This window comes from Astatotilapia calliptera, chromosome 22 (genome assembly GCF_964374335.1).
Source record: "Astatotilapia calliptera chromosome 22, fAstCal68.1, whole genome shotgun sequence".
Lineage (NCBI taxonomy): Eukaryota > Metazoa > Chordata > Actinopteri > Cichliformes > Cichlidae > Astatotilapia > Astatotilapia calliptera.
Window position 1 is genome coordinate 3,820,150 of NC_137442.1, and position 20,051 is coordinate 3,840,200.

General features: G+C 39.2%; 1 protein-coding gene across 4 annotated transcripts; it reads left to right on the forward strand.

Annotated features, from left to right (window-relative positions):
- Positions 1–314: 314 nt before the first annotated feature.
- On the forward strand, positions 315–19,781 carry LOC113015068 (cell division control protein 42 homolog). 4 transcript variants are annotated; one of them, XM_026156987.2, is made up of 6 exons: positions 315–423; positions 5,780–5,884; positions 14,630–14,702; positions 15,312–15,421; positions 15,697–15,894; positions 16,680–19,781. In XM_026156987.2, exons 2-6 carry the CDS (start codon positions 5,780–5,782, stop codon positions 16,767–16,769), a joined length of 576 nt encoding a protein of 191 aa, XP_026012772.1. In that variant the 5' UTR covers positions 315–423; the 3' UTR covers positions 16,770–19,781. The 4 variants fall into 4 exon arrangements, with proteins under 4 accessions (XP_026012772.1, XP_026012773.1, XP_026012774.1 ...); XM_026156988.2 differs by having other exon boundaries at positions 319–432; XM_026156989.2 differs by having other exon boundaries at positions 358–561.
- The last annotated feature ends 270 nt before the right edge of the window (positions 19,782–20,051 follow it).

The following is a 20,051-nucleotide window of genomic DNA, read 5'->3' on the forward strand; positions in this document are numbered from 1 at the left end:
AAATCAATTACAGAATAAAAGACTAATAAAAGAAAGACTGAAAGATTAATAAAGATTGTATTTTACAGTGATTGGTTTAAGTACAGGAACGTGGTAATTTTTAAGCCATAAAAATTCTCACATACCTTCCACACAAAGCTTGATTTTTTTAAAATTAAAACCGGAAATAAAAACTAAATAAATAATGAATAAAAACTCATGTACCATAACTTTTAATTTATATATTTTTGTGATGTTAACTAAATTAAAGCGAGTTAGAATTAACAAACGCTTTTATACATGAAGAGTAATAAAAACAGAGGAACTTGAATATAACATGGGTCATAGTTCCGCCTTCCGCCTCGGGTGAGGAGGGGTAGTTTACAGGAAGCACCTGAACGTAGCACCGCATTATAGCAAGTCCAGCGGCTGTGGCTTGAAAAGGTAGGCGCTGTAAGTGACGTTAACGATTTATCGGTGGTAAATACTGAAATATCCACAAAAATCACCGGGAGGTGTTGGGCTCATCTTTCCGGAGTTAAAACTGGCTGTTAGTGAGCTGACAGCTCACTCTCCTATACGGTAGTTGTCAAAACAAATGATTTCCTTGAGCTAACTTTAAGCTAGCTTCGCTGTTAAATCTCTGCCCAAAGTTACCGGTACGTTGTTTTTTTGTTTTTATATTTTTGGGAGGTAAACTACAACGTTTAACCCTCTTATTTATAAAGTTTACACACGCGTCTTTTAAGATTGTTTTTGTCATTATCTTTATGTTAAAATACTTTTAAGCAGGTTATTTTGCTGTGGGTGGGGGTCTGGGCGGATGTAACTTTAGGTTAGCTTAGCCTCATTTAGCGAGCTTCGAAGAAGTAAAACTTTTAATGATAAACTTTTAGCAGATTATTTCCGTGAAAAACTGTCAGCAGGTAGCGACGTTAGGCGTTAAAACATAAAGAAATCTGTACTCAGTTACTGTACAAGTAGCAGGCCTGCGATTAAAATCTTACTGTAAGTAAGTGGACAGCTTCACATGCGGAAGTGAGTGAAAAGCAGCAACACTTGAATGGATTTTTAACCATTTACAGCTGAAAAAGTTGCCATAAATAAGTTGAAGTTGTCGGTGTTTGCTCAGGGTTCTGTTGACTTTTCTATTTGACGAGTCGGTGTTATTAAACTGCTGTTGGTAGTACCTCATACAAAATCTATCTTAAATTTGACAACGAAAGTTGAAAGTGTCTTGTATAAAACTTATAAACACTATGCTTTCCTTGAAGTTACCATTTTAAAATTTTTGGATATTTTAGCTTTTAAAGGCGATTCGATTAGGTTCAAATTTTTTTATATAGCATTAAATCACACAGTTTCCTCAAGGCGCTTTATATTGTAAGGTAAAGCCCCTACAATAATACAGAGAATACAGAGAAAATCCCAACAATCAGATGACCCCCTATGAGCAACCCTTTGGCCACATAGGGAAGGAAAAAACTCTGCATCTGCTGCAGCCGGGTGAGGCAACGGGATGGAAAGATATGTAGGATATAAAGCTATACTAGTATCTTGTTTTTTTTAGCATAAATAAACCATTATCTACATGGTTTATTCTTGCTCACGTTCATTTGAGTTGGTGAACTCCAGTTGTTAGTATTGTTATGGGATGCATTGACTAATTATCTGAACAAATGATAAAATTTATCAATGTCAGGTGCTGTTGTCTGTCTGTTGTTTCCATAGACCGTATAGAAAAGACAGATGCAACCAGCATCATTAATTTTGCATTCTGCTTAGATTTTTAAAGCCACAAAGTTGCTGTTTTGGCTCCTGCTGTTATTTTTAATGTAATTTTATTTTTAGAGTCAGAAGTGACTTTAAGTGGGGGAGTGCCAAATTATATAATAGATGTATAACTCTCTGTATCCCACTGTATTTCTATTAGCACGTTCCAGATTCCTGAGTACTACTGTGAAGTGTCAATTATGATACATTTCTCATCCTCTCCTCCTTCTTCTACACCCTCCACTAACGCTCTCTCCTCTCTTATCTCCATCTCATCCTCTTCACCTAAAGCCTGATCTCCTGGACTCAAGTCAGGGCTCTAGCATAGGAATGTGTATGTCGACAGGCATATTTATATGATTCATGTCAGCAGATCACACATCCAACTGTCCCATCTCTGGGCAGCTGACAATGAGCCGCCTATAACAACTACCGGATATAGGCTAATATTATGTCAGCTAATGGCTTGAGTGTGTATAAATAACACTTTTCCTCTGATAAACAACTTGATTATGTTCTTAAATGGTATGAGAGGCTATTTGCTTAGTGTTAGAGTCTGACAACTGATCCATTTCAAAGAAGCTTTCAGTAATACCAGGTAACACTGGCAAACGCAGGAGTGCTTACCGGCAGAAAGGTTAATCTCACCTCAGTATAGCTGTCATTGGTCAGAAGTGAGATTCACTGACTCATCGACTCATATCGGACTACTTTCACAAAGCTTTACAACCTCCTCCTGAGTAAATAGATGTGGACGCTTTACAGCCGGCATTTTAAAAGCTGTAGTAAACAGCAGGTTGATGGCCTACACTCACTACAAATGAGCGCCATCCAGAACCTTTGTGATAAATCAGGGGTAAAAATTTTAAATATCCCAAAATATTTAACACAAGTCCATTGCTTTATTTCTGATGTATTGCTAATGTTGATATTATTCAAATACCAAATAGTATGAAAACAAAATATTTTTACTCACAAACAGTAGTAGAAATGTGTCGGCCAGCCACAACCATTATTACAGTACAGATAGATAAAAGACATAGCTGTCGTGACATCCTACTCTAGTAAAAGTCCCGTCCCAAGCTTGCGTTTACCATCTTGGTGTGTTGAAACACTGCATTACAGGTGATGGGTGGATCTAAGTGTTAAACTGCAGTTATTGGCAAATGACTTATGATTGACAAGATGTTAGCTAATGAATTTGGCTAATTTTTGGAGTTGGCCTCAAGTGTAATTGAAGTTTTCTTCAGACATAAAAAATGTTATTTTTCTATAAAAACATATTTTCTGTTTTCCCATAAAAGCAAAGTAAACTGACAAGAATACAGCAGTTCAGTCTAACAGCAAGTCTTTTAAACTAACATATTTCAACAATAAGTATTTCGCTAGTCTTGAATAAGGACATCAATACGGGCAACCAAGAAAACTGAGCTATTGAAAGTTGTAGCAGTAGTTGCATCTTAAGGCAAACTGACATCCAAAGTAGTTTAGTATTTAGACGATTTGAGAATGTCCTTCAACATATATAGAATACTAAATATTAATTGTACATTATCTTTCACTGGTCTTTGTAGTCCAACTGAACTCTGCTAAATGGTAAATGGACTCGTTCTTATATAGCGCTTTTCTACTCTATCTGAGCACTCAAAGAGCTTTCTACAACAAATTCATTCGGCCAGTCACACCAATTCACACAAGCACCTTTTCTAAGCTGTTAGTGCCTATCTAAGATTCATGCACATTCACACTCCAATGGATGCGTCGGTTAGTATCTTGCCCAAGGATATTTGGCATGTAGACTAGGGGGAAGCCAGTAATCAAACCACCAATCTTCTGATCAGTAGATGACCTGCTCTACCGCCTGAGCTACAGCCCACCCCTAAGCTAAAATGCTTAGGGTTTTAGAAATGAGCCCTGTAATGAAAATTATCTGGATGCAACTGGGGCAGAAAGGGGCATTGAAAAGACTCAGCTAGCGCTAATTTCCCAAAACTATGTTTTGCTGACAAATGAATTCTGCAGACATAACTGGTGTCTTCATGCCTGCAAATGACTGGCCACCTTGTTTCTGACTCATCAGAGTTCAGCTGAATTCTGGCACTGCAAATTTACCCAAACAAAGAGCCAGTGATGAAGTGGCAGGCCATAGCCCTCTAACCATTGTCCTTCTTAATGAAGCCGCAGAGTGGGTATGAGAGCTGCTCGGCATCAGAGAGGTCACAGGTTCTCTAGTCATTGTGTAGTAAACATCGCGCCACAGACCAGGCAGTGTTTCCATCAGCCAGTCTCATACTGACTCTGCATTTTCATATCACCTGATGCAAACAGGCAGAGAAAAAAGGGCATAAAAACCATTTAATAATTCTTAAACCTGCAACTGAGCAGGTGTTTGTAAAAGTAATTTAATCTACATTTTGATCACCCATAAGCATCTATACATAGTAAATTAGTTAATGCTTCGCCCTCTTACTTGACACAACACAGTGGCAAGTTGAGCATAGTATCAAAACATAACTACATAGAAAATCTTGCATGTTAATATGACCCTTAAAGCTGTCCAGAAATGCATGTAGGTTTTGTCCAGGGGAGTTATAAGAAAACAGACCAAAGAGCCAGTGTAACAATGCCTACTGGCATTACTGTGTGAGATTTTGCTGGTGATATATCCCTATAAACTGGTGCTCAAAGTTGAAAAACAATTCTCAAACAAAATTTTGGCATGAGATTTGGACACTTGATTTATTTGAGTGATGTTTTTAACAACACCTAAATGTGTTTTTTAGCCCTGAAGATAGGGTGAAAAAATAATACAGATGAAACGACACAAAATATAGCCCGTTGTCTACTTTGAGGGCCTGCAACTTGGAAAACACTCACAGTATGAAGCTAAAATTTATACATGACTTCATTTGATATACTAAAGTTGTGTGGAAATTACATGTAGATAAAAATCATTTGATTAAGAGGGTGGTTGGAGAAGTCGTTTTCTCACATTTATTTGCTTCTGTATAAAATCAACCTGTTACAGAGCAGCTGTGTCTGCTTGCACTAAAACTTAATTAAAAGTAACTGGAAATTGTGTCGTAAGCATCGACTGTAATGACTGAAATCTTTTGTCTCATATTGTCAAGGCTTGTTTGTATACAGTTATGTTGCCATGGTTACCCTTCTGCACATGAAGCATTGGTGGGAGGTGCAGAATCAAGAGCAGGGCATCACCTCGCTTATGGAAAGCCCCTGAAATGTAGCAGTTGCACCGGATGCTCAGTTTGATAATGACTGAAGTACAACTACAGCCTATTAATACTTTCAATCTCAGTGATTCAAGTAGATTAAACCTTAGATTATTCTCATAGATCCTTTTAGACTTGGTACAGATTGTCTCAAAAAGTTGCTTTTGTCTTAAAGGCAACACTCATCAGGTGATTTCCATTATGTATAACATATCTAATTACTTTCATTATGGACAAACACCTGATTAAGGTCTGTCAGGGGCTTATTTTGTCATTCCAGCAGTCTTCCAGAGACCCCACTTCCCTGTCTCACATCTGTTGTACACTTAGTTACTGATATGTCCTTTTTTCTTAACCAGCATATGCTCACTATGCTACTATGCTAACTTTTGTGGATTTAAATGTGGTGTTTTTAATCATGAAATTAAAACAAGGTGTTTTCATAAGGTGTTGTAGGTGCATTATATCGGTGCACAGTTCAATTTTGTGGATAAAAATAAAATTTTGTGTGAAATAAAAATGATATGGTGATTTTTTTATAAGGTTCTGTAAGGTGCAAAAATGCGATAAATGAGCCATATCAGCCCATTGGTAGGTGGTTACTAGGCAACATGATGACGTTTAAATATATGACATACATAGGAACACCTCAGGGATCTAAGGTGTACCTGTGTGCCAGGTTTGGTAGCTAGCTCCTTGTGGTTTTAGGATCAGTTCAGGGATAAAGAAACAAACACACAGATGGAGATTGTGTTTGTTTTAATAAGAAGGTTTTCTACTTTTCTCCTCCTCAGATGCAAACTATAAAGTGTGTGGTGGTGGGTGACGGTGCAGTGGGAAAGACATGCCTGCTCATCTCATACACGACAAACAAGTTTCCCTCTGAATACGTTCCTACGGTGAGTAGTCTCAAATAACACGAGTAACTTTTTCACTTCCCCAAAGTAATAATACTTGAAATGACAGAGAGCTGACGCACAGCAGCAGCACGGGCCACTTTATTCCTTGTAACACCCAGTGTGCAGGTCTTTCCTGTGGAGTGATACTGATAGATGGGTAAATGCTGTACGTAGGTTACATAAACAGGTTTCTGAAAAAAGTATCGTCAGTATCGACGCCACTGTATTTACAGCATGCACATACCTTTCCAGTTCAGTGAGAGAGTGTCACTCATATTTCAGCTTCACTTTTATTTTTAAAAGATGGGAATGGGTACCAAAACTTGGTAGTAGTACACTGTAATAAAACTCTGGAGTCTTTTAAGAACTGAAAGTACCAAGTTGGGTCGTTTATGACTCTTATATTTTATACTGAAATTTTTTTTAATGGCTTTTGATGGGCTTGGATCAGTTCTATTGAAAATGCGTTAACACACATCACCTTCAAAGAAGATTACATTTCATTTATATGTACATAAACGTATTGCATGTACTGCGGTACAAGTGTATCATTTTAATAAAAAAACAGGATGAACTTTACTTTGATCAATAACAAGTTTGAATCAAGTCATTGTAGTCAGGCTGTTTGTTCATCCTTTATTTTCATTATGCTGTGTAAAACGATATATAAGCAAACGGCTTGCTTGTAACTGTAACATTTCAAATATTTTGTGCAGATAAATTCAAAATGAAACGTGCTGCAGCAGTAACTCTCACTTCTCTAGGTCTGTTAGGAGTGTTCCACAGCAAAACATCATGTAGTGGTTGAGAAGTTGTAGAAGAAGTGCATTGGCAAATTAGTGATGTGAAACTTTCTTGATGTGAAGCACATATAAATATGTGTCTTTTTTTTTTAATATAAAATCAACAGACTTCAGTAGTCATTTCAAAGCTTTCTATGTGTAAATATGTCTGAATGTAGAAGTAGAAAATTACAGGTCATCCAGGAATTGAATTGTTTGAGACAAGCCTGTAGTTTACTAATTTATGTGTTTCCTGATCTAATTGTGTATCATTGTCAAAGAAATCAAAATATGTGCAGTGTTTCTGTGATATAGAAAACATGTATAATGAGAAAAATATTGGTCCTAGCACAGAACCCTGTGGAACGCTACGACTAAATTTTGGTCAACAAATGGTCATAAATGATACAAAAATATGTGAAATTTCATCAGATAAGTTAAAGACCCGTCCCCTTTAGTTTACCTAGACCAATCATACTTACCTGTACCAGTCTGGTAAGGACAACTTAAGACTGAGTGCTGTAAATTTCTTCATCCGATGATGAACATGTGCACACATCCATGTCCCCTTAAATTTTCTGTGCTCACACAAGCTTTGCCCTCAGTTATTATATGTGCATCAACTATGCACGTGCCATTCAAGCAGAGGTGAGGTGGATTCAAGGAACAATAAAACACACCTTTTCAGACACTCAAACTGAAACAAACCTCCTTTTTGCATTTGGTCTCACTGTGTTCATTTATAGTAGGCAAAGTTTGTATGAGACGTGATGTTTGGTCTCCAGATAAATCCAGTGTTTTCTAATAACATTTCTAGTGTTATTATAACTGTTTCGGTCAGCAGCACCTTGAAATTACATCACATATTTTTCTCAAATATCTTAAACAATTGGTCGGCTCTTTAGTCCTTCTAGTGCGGCTCCGCGTGGTTTGGGAAAATAAATTAAAGTATTTTGCTGAAGTGTATTTTATTTATGTTAGTTCTTTTTTTAACTTGTAGTTCTAAATTGGAAGATTATTGTGATATTGAAATATAAAAATAAAATTATATTTTATTATTTTTTCATCGCTCAAAATAAGCGTCACACTCACAGAAGCCGGTGTACCCACCGAAACGCCATGGATTTATCGAGACTTTCAACCCCAGGCAGGCCAATTATGGATCTTCGGATCCACATTATGTCAGCAGCTCCACCGTGAACTATGTTAAAAACAAACACCGCTCACGCCCCACAGACGACAGCTTACAGTCCTGCGTAAAGATGAAAGCCCCGATTTGCAGACGCTGTGCGCAAAAGTTCAGGAGCAGAAGTCCCATTGTAAACATATCACGGCAGACCCGACGATGTTTCCATGAACACGCTTTTCAACATCTCTTTATTGACCACTTTTCTCACACGGTTGCTGTACGCACACAGCCGGCTGTAGCGTTTCAGCTCACAGCCCGACACACACCAACAATAACACAACAGCATAGATGGCACAGACGTTAAGGCGGCGAGGCGTGATTGCGGGTGCCGCTCAGGTGCGTCCGCCTCCCTTGCAGTGGTGCTGCAGACCACCCCCCCCCCCCCCCCCCACACACACACACACACACACACATTAACCAGGTAAAATACATATTTAGGCAGAATTTTGCAAATATCTATCTTTCAGCAGCATAGTGCTTTTTTTTTTTTCTTTTTTTTTTTTTCTTCCAATTATTTTTTTAAAAGTCAGGTCAAGGCTCCAAAAGCCCAAAGGCGATATAAGGTCAGTTGTCTTTCATGGAATATTTTTCTCAATATAGATTTAAACCAGTAATGGTCATCAAACATTTTTACATGGAATAACTTGGTTGACCCACTTTCCTCTAATCTTTATTGAAAAATGGTTCCTAAATTAAATTTGTGCTGATGTTACAGTTTTCAAGGTTGACACATGATCAAGTTGGACTTTTCTTTATACCTATAAAAACACGGTGAAAAAAAAACTAAATGTTCTTGATAGAGAGTAAGAAATGTTAGAAAAGGAGACACTACGTTACACTTCGAGGTGTGTTTCTCATACTGCTGAGCCAACAGAGCCAAATATTGATTAAGCTCCACCTTAGATTTAAGCTGACATCTTGATAAATGGTAAGTGGACTGGTTCTTATGTAGTGCTTTTCAGCTCTGTTTATACAACATGGCCCTTTCATACAAACACTTATTGTTTATACTTTAGTGCTTTCTATCCACCACACACACACACTGCTACTGCAATGAACGCATTGCAGATCGAACTTTGCGATTACAGATGAACCGCTCCTAACCTCCTGAGCTACAGCTTCTCCATTAGGCAGAGAGAGGTTGTGACAGTTCACACACAGAAAATGCTACAAGTTAAATGTTGCATATAAAAATGAAGGGCTTAAAAGTTTTTACAATACGCTTGTTAAATGATGACTTATAAACCCTGCTACTGGGTCCAAGCTCCTACTGCATTCATTAAGCTGTCCTCTTTTAATTTGTTACAGTGAATTGTATCTTGGTAGCAGCACCCTTTTGCACTCAAGCATGAAGCTGGATGATATTTTGGTAAAAAGTTCTTTTTCACACCTTCAAGAGTTTTTGCACATCATTTCCTGAAGTTGTAAACTTTCTAGCGCTCGCTGTTTGTTCTGATTCTTGTACACGTTTGTGTCGTTTTTGGTGCGTGCAGTCGGTGGTTTCATGTCTGTACCTGCAGGATTAGAAATGTGTGCTTGTCTCCTGACATCCTGTTTGATTCGTGACTATTCAAAAGTGTTACGTCACGCTGCAGCAGCACGATGAGGAAGAAGCTTCGCAAGCTCTGCAGCGTGACACAAATGTGGTCCATGTGCGCCTCAGCTCAGCTGATCCGGCATTCTCTGACTCTGTGGTTTGTTGCCATCAGAAAACGGCTTGCTGAGCGTTGACAGGCTCTGCAGCCCTGCTAGAAATATCTGAAATGCCTCCTAATTGATGATGGGTAGGGTCTGTGAGTAGGGACTGCAAACTGATGAGTAATTGTCTTCTGTTTTCTGTTGGTGCCATTGCTTGATCTGTCAGCAGTCAGCACTGTTTGAGAATTGCGGAAGCAACAGTGCTGACTCAACTTTTATCTTTCTCTTCCTGTCAGACTGTCCATCTCACTCACCTCGCTTCCACTCCACTATTTTTAACTCTTCAGTACAAATGTCGTTCAACCAATTCTGTTTGAATTTTTATTACGATTTTTGACGGCCACCAATTACTAAAACAAGATCTTCTTTTTTTTTTAATGTTAAAAAATGCACTTTTTTTCCAGTATTAATACGGCTGTTACTGATTATTGTTGTCGTATAAAAGCACAACCTTCACATCTAGACTGTTTTGCAGCTTAAACAACTAGTATTTGCCATTTTACCTCTTTATGATTCTAAAACCTTATCAAGATCAGAAAGTACTTTGGTCTTTTAAATGCATTAAAGTTTAATGGGAAAATACCTAGGGAAAGAGAGTTAATGATAAAAACCCTGAAAACCATAAATTTCACCCCGAGCCTCAACTCTCGCGGCGTCTCACAGACCCTTACCGGTCCGTGGCTCACGGGTTGGGGACCGCTGCTTTAATAGGCTCGTTCTTCCCCGGGCTGTATGTTTGGCGTACCTCGTATATGCAGGAATGGTCATGTCAGTATCTATCTATTATTTGTTTATGTACAACTACTTTATTTCAAATGCATTGTTTAAATGCCACATTGTTGTTATGAGCTTTCCCTTTCATATTTAAAAATGCGCTCTGCTTCTTCTTAAACTCAGTCAACAAGAGTAGAAGTGAGGGCATCACGTGACCACCTCTGTTTGCCGAGACTGGACTGTTTGCTTTCTGTCTGCTCTTCTTAGTTTTCTCAGTCCTGTTTGAGCACTTTTAGGCTCAAACAGGATACGGTCACTACAGGGGGTTTGGGAAGCGCATCTGTAACCGGAAGGTCGCCGGTTCGATCCCCGGGCTCTCTGTCCTGGTCGTTGTGTCCTTGGGCAAGACACTTTACCCTACCGCCTACTGGTGTTGCCCAGAGGGGCCGATGGCGCGATATGGCAGCCTCGCTTCTGTCAGTCTGCCCAAGGGCAGCTGTGGCTACAACTGCAGCTGCCTCCACCAGTGTGTGAATGAATAGTGGCATTGTAAAGCGCTTTGGGTGCCTTGAAAATCACTATATAAATGCAATCCATTATTATTATTATTATTATTATTATTATTATTATTATTATTATTACCCACTGAAAAAAATAATGGTAAATGGTAAATGGCCTGCATTTGTATAGCGCTTTTCTAGTCCATAGGACCCCAAAGCGCTTTTCACTACATTCAGTCATTCACCCATTCACACACACATTCACACACTGGCGATGGCAAGCTACGTTGTAGCCACAGCTGCCCTGGGGCGCACTGACAGAGGCGATAATGTAAAAACATATCTTAACGTATTAGCTGTATGTAGTTTTCAGCTCGTCTGTGGCTTCCTACTAATGAAAATATTAGCATAGTAGCTCTTTGCTGTTAGCATAGAGCTCTTTTTTTCCTTATTAGCGCTACATGTAGGAAAACCTTTATATAAGTACTAAAGACTTAACTTTATTATCAAAATACTGATTATAATTACTGTGATATTTTCAGAATAAAGGTGCTTTTCAAGACAGAAGTGGAAATACTTTCATATAAATGTAAAAAAGGATATCAAGAACAAAGTTTTATTGTAAAATTTTACTTTCTTTCCTCATAAATGCAACTTTTTATGCTTATTATTTTTTATCATCCGTGAATAGTAATACGATTTTATACACCTCCAACATGATTCAGCAAAAGCTGTGTTATTTTGTTTTTATTGCTTACTGTCACATTGTTGTTATTCCTGTGCAACATCCTGTTCCTACCTGCATTCTCCTGTTGTTAATCACCGCCTTTTTACTTAATGTCACCAACGTACTTAATGAACCCTAATCTTTGAGACTAGTCATCATGCAGCATTAAGTTGAGCAATGTCTTGTTTTAGACAAAACACTTTATTCTCCTGTACGCTTTCTGTTTCGTGTGTGTGTGTGTGTGTGTGTGTGTGTGTGTGTGTGTGTGTGTGTGTGTGTGTGTGTGTGTGTGTGTGTGTGTGTGTGTGTGTGTGTGTGTTGAGCAACTATACATCAGTGCTGTATTATGTGTCTGCATCGTTTCCTGTCAATCTGCTGACAAACAAGCCACACAGTAAGAAATTAGGAGAGAGTAAGTCTTCTCCAGGAAGTAATTCCTCACCAACAAGTCACCTTACAGGAATCTGATGTCAAACCTGTCACATTTTACAAGGAGTGTGTTTATTGTTTAATTTCAGGCTGTTGTTTGGCTCTGTATGAAACTGAAACGGCATATAAATACAGTTATCGTAACAGCACAGTCGGGACACTGTTCGGCACAGCGCTTTCTTTCCCCACTGTGTCTGCTGTGATCTGTTTCCAGCAGCTTCTGTAGTCTGAGCTCCATCCAAAGCTCTTACCATCAAACCTGTGTCTCTTCTTCTGTCTGTGTGGTGGATGTTTGAGAGGAGGGGCCAGTTACTCAGTGTTTCTGTCCAAACTTGACCTGAAGGGCACTTCTGTCTCTGTTTGTCCATTTCTCTGCGTGTGTGTCGCACACTCTGAACTGTTTCATCAGTCTATCAAACGTCGGGTCAATTCTGCCTCTCTGTGCTCAGAAGAAAAATAAACAACCAACAAACAGACGAGTAGAAGAAATTTTGAACAGTTGTAGCAGCAGCTTCTCTGGACATTAGGTTAGCATTGGGTTAAAAAAAGATGGTAAACCGTCGTGTTAATGCCAAATCCTGTAAAACCAGTTAACAGTTAACTGGGATTTCTTACTGGCTCAGGATCTTTGAGCGTGATTACACATAATCATGATTTGTCTGCATATAACTAAGGCGAAAAGTCTGTGACTTTTCCAGACGTCAGTGCGTTTTCCTGCTATCTTCGGTCATTTGACTGAACTTTCTGTTAAGTTTCAGCAATTAAACAAAAACATTTTACTTTGATGGAAGACCAGAACCTCTGGTGGGTCCCAAAATGTTTTGCGTGCCAGAAAAGCTGTCGTCTGCTGACTCATCTCGCCTGATTCACTTTTGGTGGCGTGCGACCAAAGTGGTTTTTGGCTGTCTGCTTTAGCTGTTTCTCCCTCGACCTGTGGCTACCATCCAATTGTTCTGATGCCTCCAAGTCTGCTGTCACGAGGGTCTCGCTTCACAGCCGTCTGCACAAACAGACACAATGGAGGCTGTGGGCCAGCAGTGACCAGCAGCTCCCAAATAAGATGGGCTTCACGAGCACAAACACCCACTGGTGTGCACCCAACGGTCTGCAGGTCAATCAGCTCTGCCTGTTTAATCATTTCATTTGCAGTGTTTCCAATCTGAATAGTATTTAAAGTAAACTCCTTGTGAAGACTTGTTGCTTTAAGTGACCGAAATGGTTTTCAGTCCAAGACGAGACTAAAAGCTGAGCCTGTATTTTTAAGTTAATGAATAATTGTGTTAAATAACATTACAGTTATAGTTCAAAATGATGCTGATTGTTTTGTGAAACAGTCGAGCAGCTTGAAACTCGCTGATGAAACATGTCTCTATGAAGATCGTCGTGCAACAAGCATTTCCAGTCAGCTACTGTGACCGTACCTTGTTTTATACTGCATGAGGTCATCACCGTGAACACTCCCTGCTTTAGCGCACGTCCGCCGAGCCAAGGTTAGCAGGCGTGTTGGGACTGGACTGTTTTATTGTACACAGCAGCAGCCTGAAGGTATGGCTGTGATTAAATAAAAGGAAGGACTGAACCAAGACGCAGCAGGTCTGTTTACCTGAACAACAACAAAACAATATTCAGTTTCCATCATTTCATGTAATTTGGTAAAGATCATGTATGCAATAAACTATTTAAAGGGCAGCTGTTTTACCCATTTCCAGTTCCATATCTTTATCATTGGACCCTACTGCAGTAGCTTTGCATGATTTACAGTTCACAATAATCCTGATTTCTTTTACACCAGGCCGAGTAGCTGCACCTCTCAAAAAGAAGGGTTGAACAGCACGTAGGTTGGATTTCTCTGGCCAAGATGGCAATTTTGAGAATAACAGCTCTGAATCACATCATACAGATCCAGACAGTGGTCTTAGATACAGCACACAATGTTAAGAAATCCACTTCACACGTTCTCAACACTGGAAATGATCGGTTTCATGGAGGTGAACGCCTGCGGTGTTTAGTCAGTTTAAATCACTTTCTCATTTTCCCTCTTGCTGCAGTTCGTTTGTGCAGATGTAAATATAATCGCACTCGAGTGCGGACCAAAACAACCGCACCGAGACCCTTTGGAGGACGTCTCTGTGCGGTTCCAAATGAACTCAGCAGTTCGTTTGTGGTGTGAACAGGATACGAGCTGCCAGGCCCAATTACCATGTAGATGTTGAAAGTTTGAGCTAAAAAAAAACAACTTCCCGTAGTCACGTGCGGTTATTTCTTTGTATTCTGTGAAGCATGAGGTACTATAGATGTGCACAGGCTAGCAACTAGCCGCCCAACATAAATTGTTCTTTTTCAGTTGACACGTTTAGAAACTGAACTGATTCTGACCGGAGGAAATAAACTGTAGGTGTGAAACCGCTGATGGGTGCGCTCATCCACTGTTTAATGACTTAAAGATTTGCTTAATGGAGCATCATGTGCTCATATTTTAGCCTTTTTAACTTTGCACATTCAACACTGGAGTTGTCTGATTTGTATGACAGCGGTGCTGAACGTCTGTCAAACAAAATCACTAGGAAAGCACTTCCTTTTTCAACGATTTAACAACTCAAGAAGTCTTCTTCCAGTCTACACTTTACTTCCTTTTTTTGTTTTCTGCTCTCTCTGTCATATCATCCGGCTTCTGTTTTCTCACCTTTTCCCCTCTTTGTCCCCCAGGTGTTCGACAACTATGCCGTGACGGTGATGATCGGTGGAGAGCCGTACACTCTGGGACTGTTTGACACTGCAGGTAAAAAAATCTAAAACCATTTCAGTTAATTCACTGTAGGAACACCGAACACACTCCCACGAGCAGTGACTGCCTAATATTTACAGAAAGGTTTTTTTAGTGCAGTTAAAAGCACTACAAAACCTAAAAATAAAACTAAGTCAATGTGCTAACCCTCTTCTGTCAAAAAGATGATGAAAACTTCCTGGGGGAAAAAAATGCATCATGAAATCTTAATTTTTGGCTACATCTCACCACCACTTTTGGTAAAACAGGAAGTCAGAGAGTGAGAGCTTTTGGTAGTGTGAGATGTTAGCTGGTGGAGGTGAGACTGAGTGGACTGCGATCTGCTCCACATTTACCTGTCAAATAAACAAGCCACACTCCTAAGATTAAACCTTTACAGTATCCATATGTTTAAATGAAAATACCCGCTGCGTCGTTATGGTGAAGAGGGTGGAAGGTTTTTGTTTTGTAGCACGCTGCGCATGTTCATGTGTGGTCCAAAGTTGGACACTTTAATATGGGCATTGACTCAGTTCTGGAGCCCACCTCAACTGGACCTGAAGCTTTGTTTTGTTTTTTTATCTCTATTAGCTTAATTTTGTCATCTCGTGTCTCCCCCTGCAGGTCAGGAGGATTACGACAGACTGCGACCCCTCAGCTACCCTCAGACTGACGTCTTCCTCGTTTGTTTCTCTGTTGTATCACCTTCATCTTTCGAGAACGTCAGAGAGAAGGTTTGTTTAGCTCTCTCTGTGTTTTTTGTTTCTAGATTAAGATTGACACATGTACATTTTACCTTTTTAAACAAGGGCTGTCAGAATAATCTGTAAACCAAATTATTTACTATGACAAGTTATTGTCTTCTCAGTAAAAATTGAGAACACCATCAGCTTGGTTTTAGATCTAAATTTGTTCACAGTGTAACTTTAAGGACACAGAGGAGGGTTCAGGTCAGTTGGAGTTGCATTTAAAGTCCATCAAGCCTGACCTTGACCTTGTCTTTTCACAGTGGGTGCCAGAGATTTCACACCACTGCCCACGGACGCCCTTCCTGCTGGTGGGGACTCAGGTGGATCTCAGAGACGACAGCAACACCCTGGAGAAGTTGGCCAAGAACAAACAGCGAGCCCTGAGCTGTGAGAGCGGAGAAAAACTGGCTCGTGAGCTGAAGGCCGTCAAATACGTGGAGTGTTCGGCTCTGACGCAGGTACGGAGAAAGAAGTAGTCGTCTGAGTGGGAGAAACAGGCCTTTAGTATCCATGTGAGCTCAGGTCTGAAAAGATAAACTGATGAGGTCAAAGGAAGTTTCACAGTTAAGTCTAATAAGCGTGGCGACGTGTAGCTACAGAACTGTCTGTGTCCAGATGTGAAACTGTAAACGGCTCATTTCCACGTGGCTCCGTGTACTAGGCATGATTCTGGTTACAACTGCTAATCAGCTTTTAAAAAGCACTTTTAAAAATAAATCATCATCAGACAATTACCTGTGAGTATTAAATAGGAACTGAAACTAGTATTTGAACAAGTGTTTACCTGCTTTAAAAAAAGTCTTCTTAAATGTAATTGATTAGTTAAAAACAGAAGACTTTCCTCCTACATGTTAATCTACTTATTCTACATACGGTCATGTTATTTAGTCAAATTCTTTTATTTATTTTTATGTATTTTTTGGTAGAGCTAGACAGAAACCGCCTCCCCTAGCACATTCAGCGAGAGGACAGGAGCTCCGGTCATTAGAAAAAAGTATTTGTTATTTTACTTTGTTTTATTGCAAGTAAATTTGAGGCATGCAGAGATCTGTGGCAGAACTCCACCTCGGTCTAAAAGGATGGCGACGTCGTCTATTTTCATTTCTAGTTTCCTTTGTAGAATTTTCTTTCTTTTTAAATGTGAATTGAATTTTTGAATTTTGAAATTTAAATTTGAATTCAGTTTTTTTTTAAATTAATTATTATTTATTTATTTAGTAATGGGTTGTTTTTGTTTATTTAGAGGGGACTGAAGAACGTGTTTGACGAGGCCATCCTGGCAGCTCTGGAGCCTCCGGACACCAAACCCAAAAAGCGCTGCGTTCTGTTGTAGACGCCACGACAAGAAGAAGAAGAGGATAGGAGAAGGTGGAGGTGGACCAGGAGGAGATTATTAACCCAGATGGGAACTGAGGGGGGGAGGGTAGACGCATTTAAACAGTGCCTTCAGCCATAGTGACTTAACGTGGGTGTGGTGTTAGAACGGATAGGCGCTTTGTTTTCATCACCGTAACATGACTAACATGTTTGAGCAACACTCTTCGCTAACCTGGAAACAGGGTTTTAATAATCGCAGGAAGCAGATTGAGCAATAGTAGTTTAAACCTCAGATGCCTTGAAGATACAAACAATGGATGGAGTCACGTTAGCAGCTGAAACTTAACAAAAACTTTTAAAATCATTAAAAAAATCTACAAGGAACTGTATAAAATATCTGAAATAAATGTTGGGAACAATGTGTTGGGTCAGTAAACTGCTGCTTTATATTTGTGACACTTGTGTTAGTGATTGATCTGCTGTTGATTTCATAGCCTTGAAATAATTTGGTAATCAGAGTTTGAACGGCTGTGGTGTACAGTAGCAGTGACGGGCGCTACACTGTTGATCTTAACAATAGCTTTTTTTAATTTGTTAACTTTTCCACGTTAAAACAAAAAAACTTTGAGCAGTATTTTTCCCTTTTCTTTTGTTAACATAAAGATTAACTCTGTTTACAGATTTTGAATTTTTATTTTTAACCTTTAAACCAAAAAATCATATGCAGTTGTGCAGGCTTTGTGGATTTGTGTAAGACATAAGAGAGACACGTGGCACTCGTAGATTTTCAGCTGAGGACTCTCTAAATACAAAAAATAATAACCTACAGGAGAAAAAAGCCTATTTCAAGTCAAACCTGTAGAGCTGCTTTGATTAGATTTGACTGTTGCTTCTGTAAGTGCAGTTTTGATGTCCTGGTCAGCGGTGAAGTTAAAAGTATTTAAGGTAGTGCTTTAAAATAATTGTCCAGAGGTGTTTCAGCGTAGCTGCTGAGTGGCTGTGTTTGCTTCTAGAAAGCCTTTGTTGACATTCTCATCCTGTGGCGAAAAATCCTGTGAAACTTGAGGTAAAGGAGCTAGTTTGCTCTTAATGTATCCACAATACAATTCAAGCAAGTCCTTTTGAAGAAAGCAGGACATCTTTCCAAGCAGCTGTAGTTTGATCCCAACACAAGGTCAGATAAATCCTAAAGTAGATAAACCCATCCACCTCTGCTTAAACTGTAGATTTAAATGTAATCAAAAGTGTTGATCATAAGAAAGTCAACATTAGTGCTGTTTTATTCGGTCACTGGTTTCAAAAAAGCAACAAAAAGAGCATCAACAAACATCTAGCCGACACCTTTGGGCAGTAAAAAAAACCTCCTAGCTGTTTCCTCCAAACACTGAAAGAATGAGCGTTTAACCCAACATGCTGGAGTGAACTCACGCCTGCAAACCGACCAGGGGATTCAAACAAGGAACCTTCCTGCTGTGAGGCAACGCTGCTAACCGCTGCAGCTCCAGTAGCCTTCAGTTTAGGATTGTTTGAGAGCCGTGTCTCCTCCTTATAACGCCTCTGCGTGCTGTAGGTGCGAGTTCTGTAACTTGACTTCATCCGTGTCAAAAAGAATAACTGAGACTAAACATTTACTAACTGGGCAGAAGCTGCACGTTACAGGACAACACATGCATTGGTGTGCACAGTAGCTAACAGTGCCTCAATCTGTAGCTGAGAGAAGTTAGAAACTCGATGTTCTCATGTGGATGCATTGCTTTCCAAAGTAACAAAAATAATATTCAGACTCTTTAAGTCTTGAATTGTCTGAGATTTCTCAAGTTCCACCTGGTAACAGGACAAATGTGGGATATTCAGGAAATCTGAAGTCATGCAGTTTTCACCTGACCACAGAAACGGGAATGTTTTGCAAGAATTTGCATGCAACTGCACACAACATTATATAACTCCTAACAATAACTTTTAACTGTAAACATTAGTAGAGATATTGAAAAAGATTGGGCGAAATGTTCCTTTAGAACGAGTCACTGTGTGAAAACTGTGAGACGCGCCTTTTTTAAGTTTCTTAAATGTTTTCCACCTTATTAAACTGTTAAAGTCGACACAGACAAACGGCCCACGTGTGACCTCCTCTTGTTTTGTTCACTCCTGCTTCGCTGCTCCAGGCTAGAACCCGAGGTGGTTCTCTGGTGACTCGTTGGCTCCTCCTGGAGGCCTTAAAGGGGATTAGGCTGGTTTAAAGGATTCTGTGTGTCATTTCATTGGCTAAAATCAGACTGATCAGTGTTTGAGAAGTTAAAGTTGAGTCTTTTAAAGACATCAGTTCTACCTTCATTCATCTTCTAGCGGCTTCACAGTTTTTATATTTCATTTTACTACCTTTAAATAAGGAAGTGCTGCGCTGACCTTTAGAAAAAACCCTCCTCAGTGACTGAATTTTCCCAGTCATTTATTGAAACCTGCTGCTCTGACAGCAAACTTGGACTGAAAGAGTCGGTGCTGCTTGTTTTTATTCATCTTTCATAAAGTTAGTTAAAGCTACAATCAACAAACCTCTGATCTGAGGATGGTTTAAGGCGGTATGACTGGTGAGATGTTAAAGTTCTCTGACACTGATCAGGAGTCAGTAACACATTTGAAACCTTTAAACTGAAATCATTTCCCATTCAAATGAACTGAAATTCCACTTTCCCTCCTGTTTCTTTTCTATGGTTGATGATGGTTTATTCTGATTATGTATGGATGATTATAAGTATTATATAGATTTTTTTTCTTTATTGTTTCCTGGTGATTTTTTTTAACTTGGTGTTTCTGGAATTTTAATTCCTTTTCTCTTTAGACGTTTTTTCTGACACTTGATGGTTGAGTGCCAACAGCTGGTTCGAGTATTGCTGGCCGGGTTGAAACTAAGTGATAACAAGCTTCTAATGGCAGGAGAGAAACATGAGAGCCGAAGCAAGAATTAAAGATGTTTTAAAAGATGAATGTTGGAAGTGGTGGGTGTTTGGAAATAATAAAACCAGTACTTGAATGTTTTTTTTTCACTGGGACTTTATTTGTTGAAATTAGAAAACTGCTTTTTTATCCGTGTGATTGCCAGGATCTTTTTAATTTGTTCATTTGAAATCAGACTGCCTCTTCATGGATGAAAGTATAAATGTTTCAAAATTAGATGGAGGATTTGTAGTTGTTCTTTTCAAATAGTCTTAATAATCTGAATGTATAATCTTTTGCTCTTGTTTTTTTTTAAAACAAACAACAACAAAAGATGTGAGGACAGTTAGCTTGTCTGAGAACTTTA

What these genes read in the sequence shown, in the direction of transcription:
- LOC113015068 (XM_026156987.2), top strand. Translation starts at nt 5,780, where the DNA reads ATGCAAACTATAAAGTGTGTGGTGGTGGGTGACGGTGCAGTGGGAAAG. An exon ending in CCTCTGAATACGTTCCTACG is followed by an intron (nt 5,885 to 14,629) that starts GTGAGTAGTCTC and finishes TTTGTCCCCCAG; the next exon opens with GTGTTCGACAACTATGCCGT. An exon ending in AGTGTTCGGCTCTGACGCAG is followed by an intron (nt 15,895 to 16,679) that starts GTACGGAGAAAG and finishes TTGTTTATTTAG; the next exon opens with AGGGGACTGAAGAACGTGTT.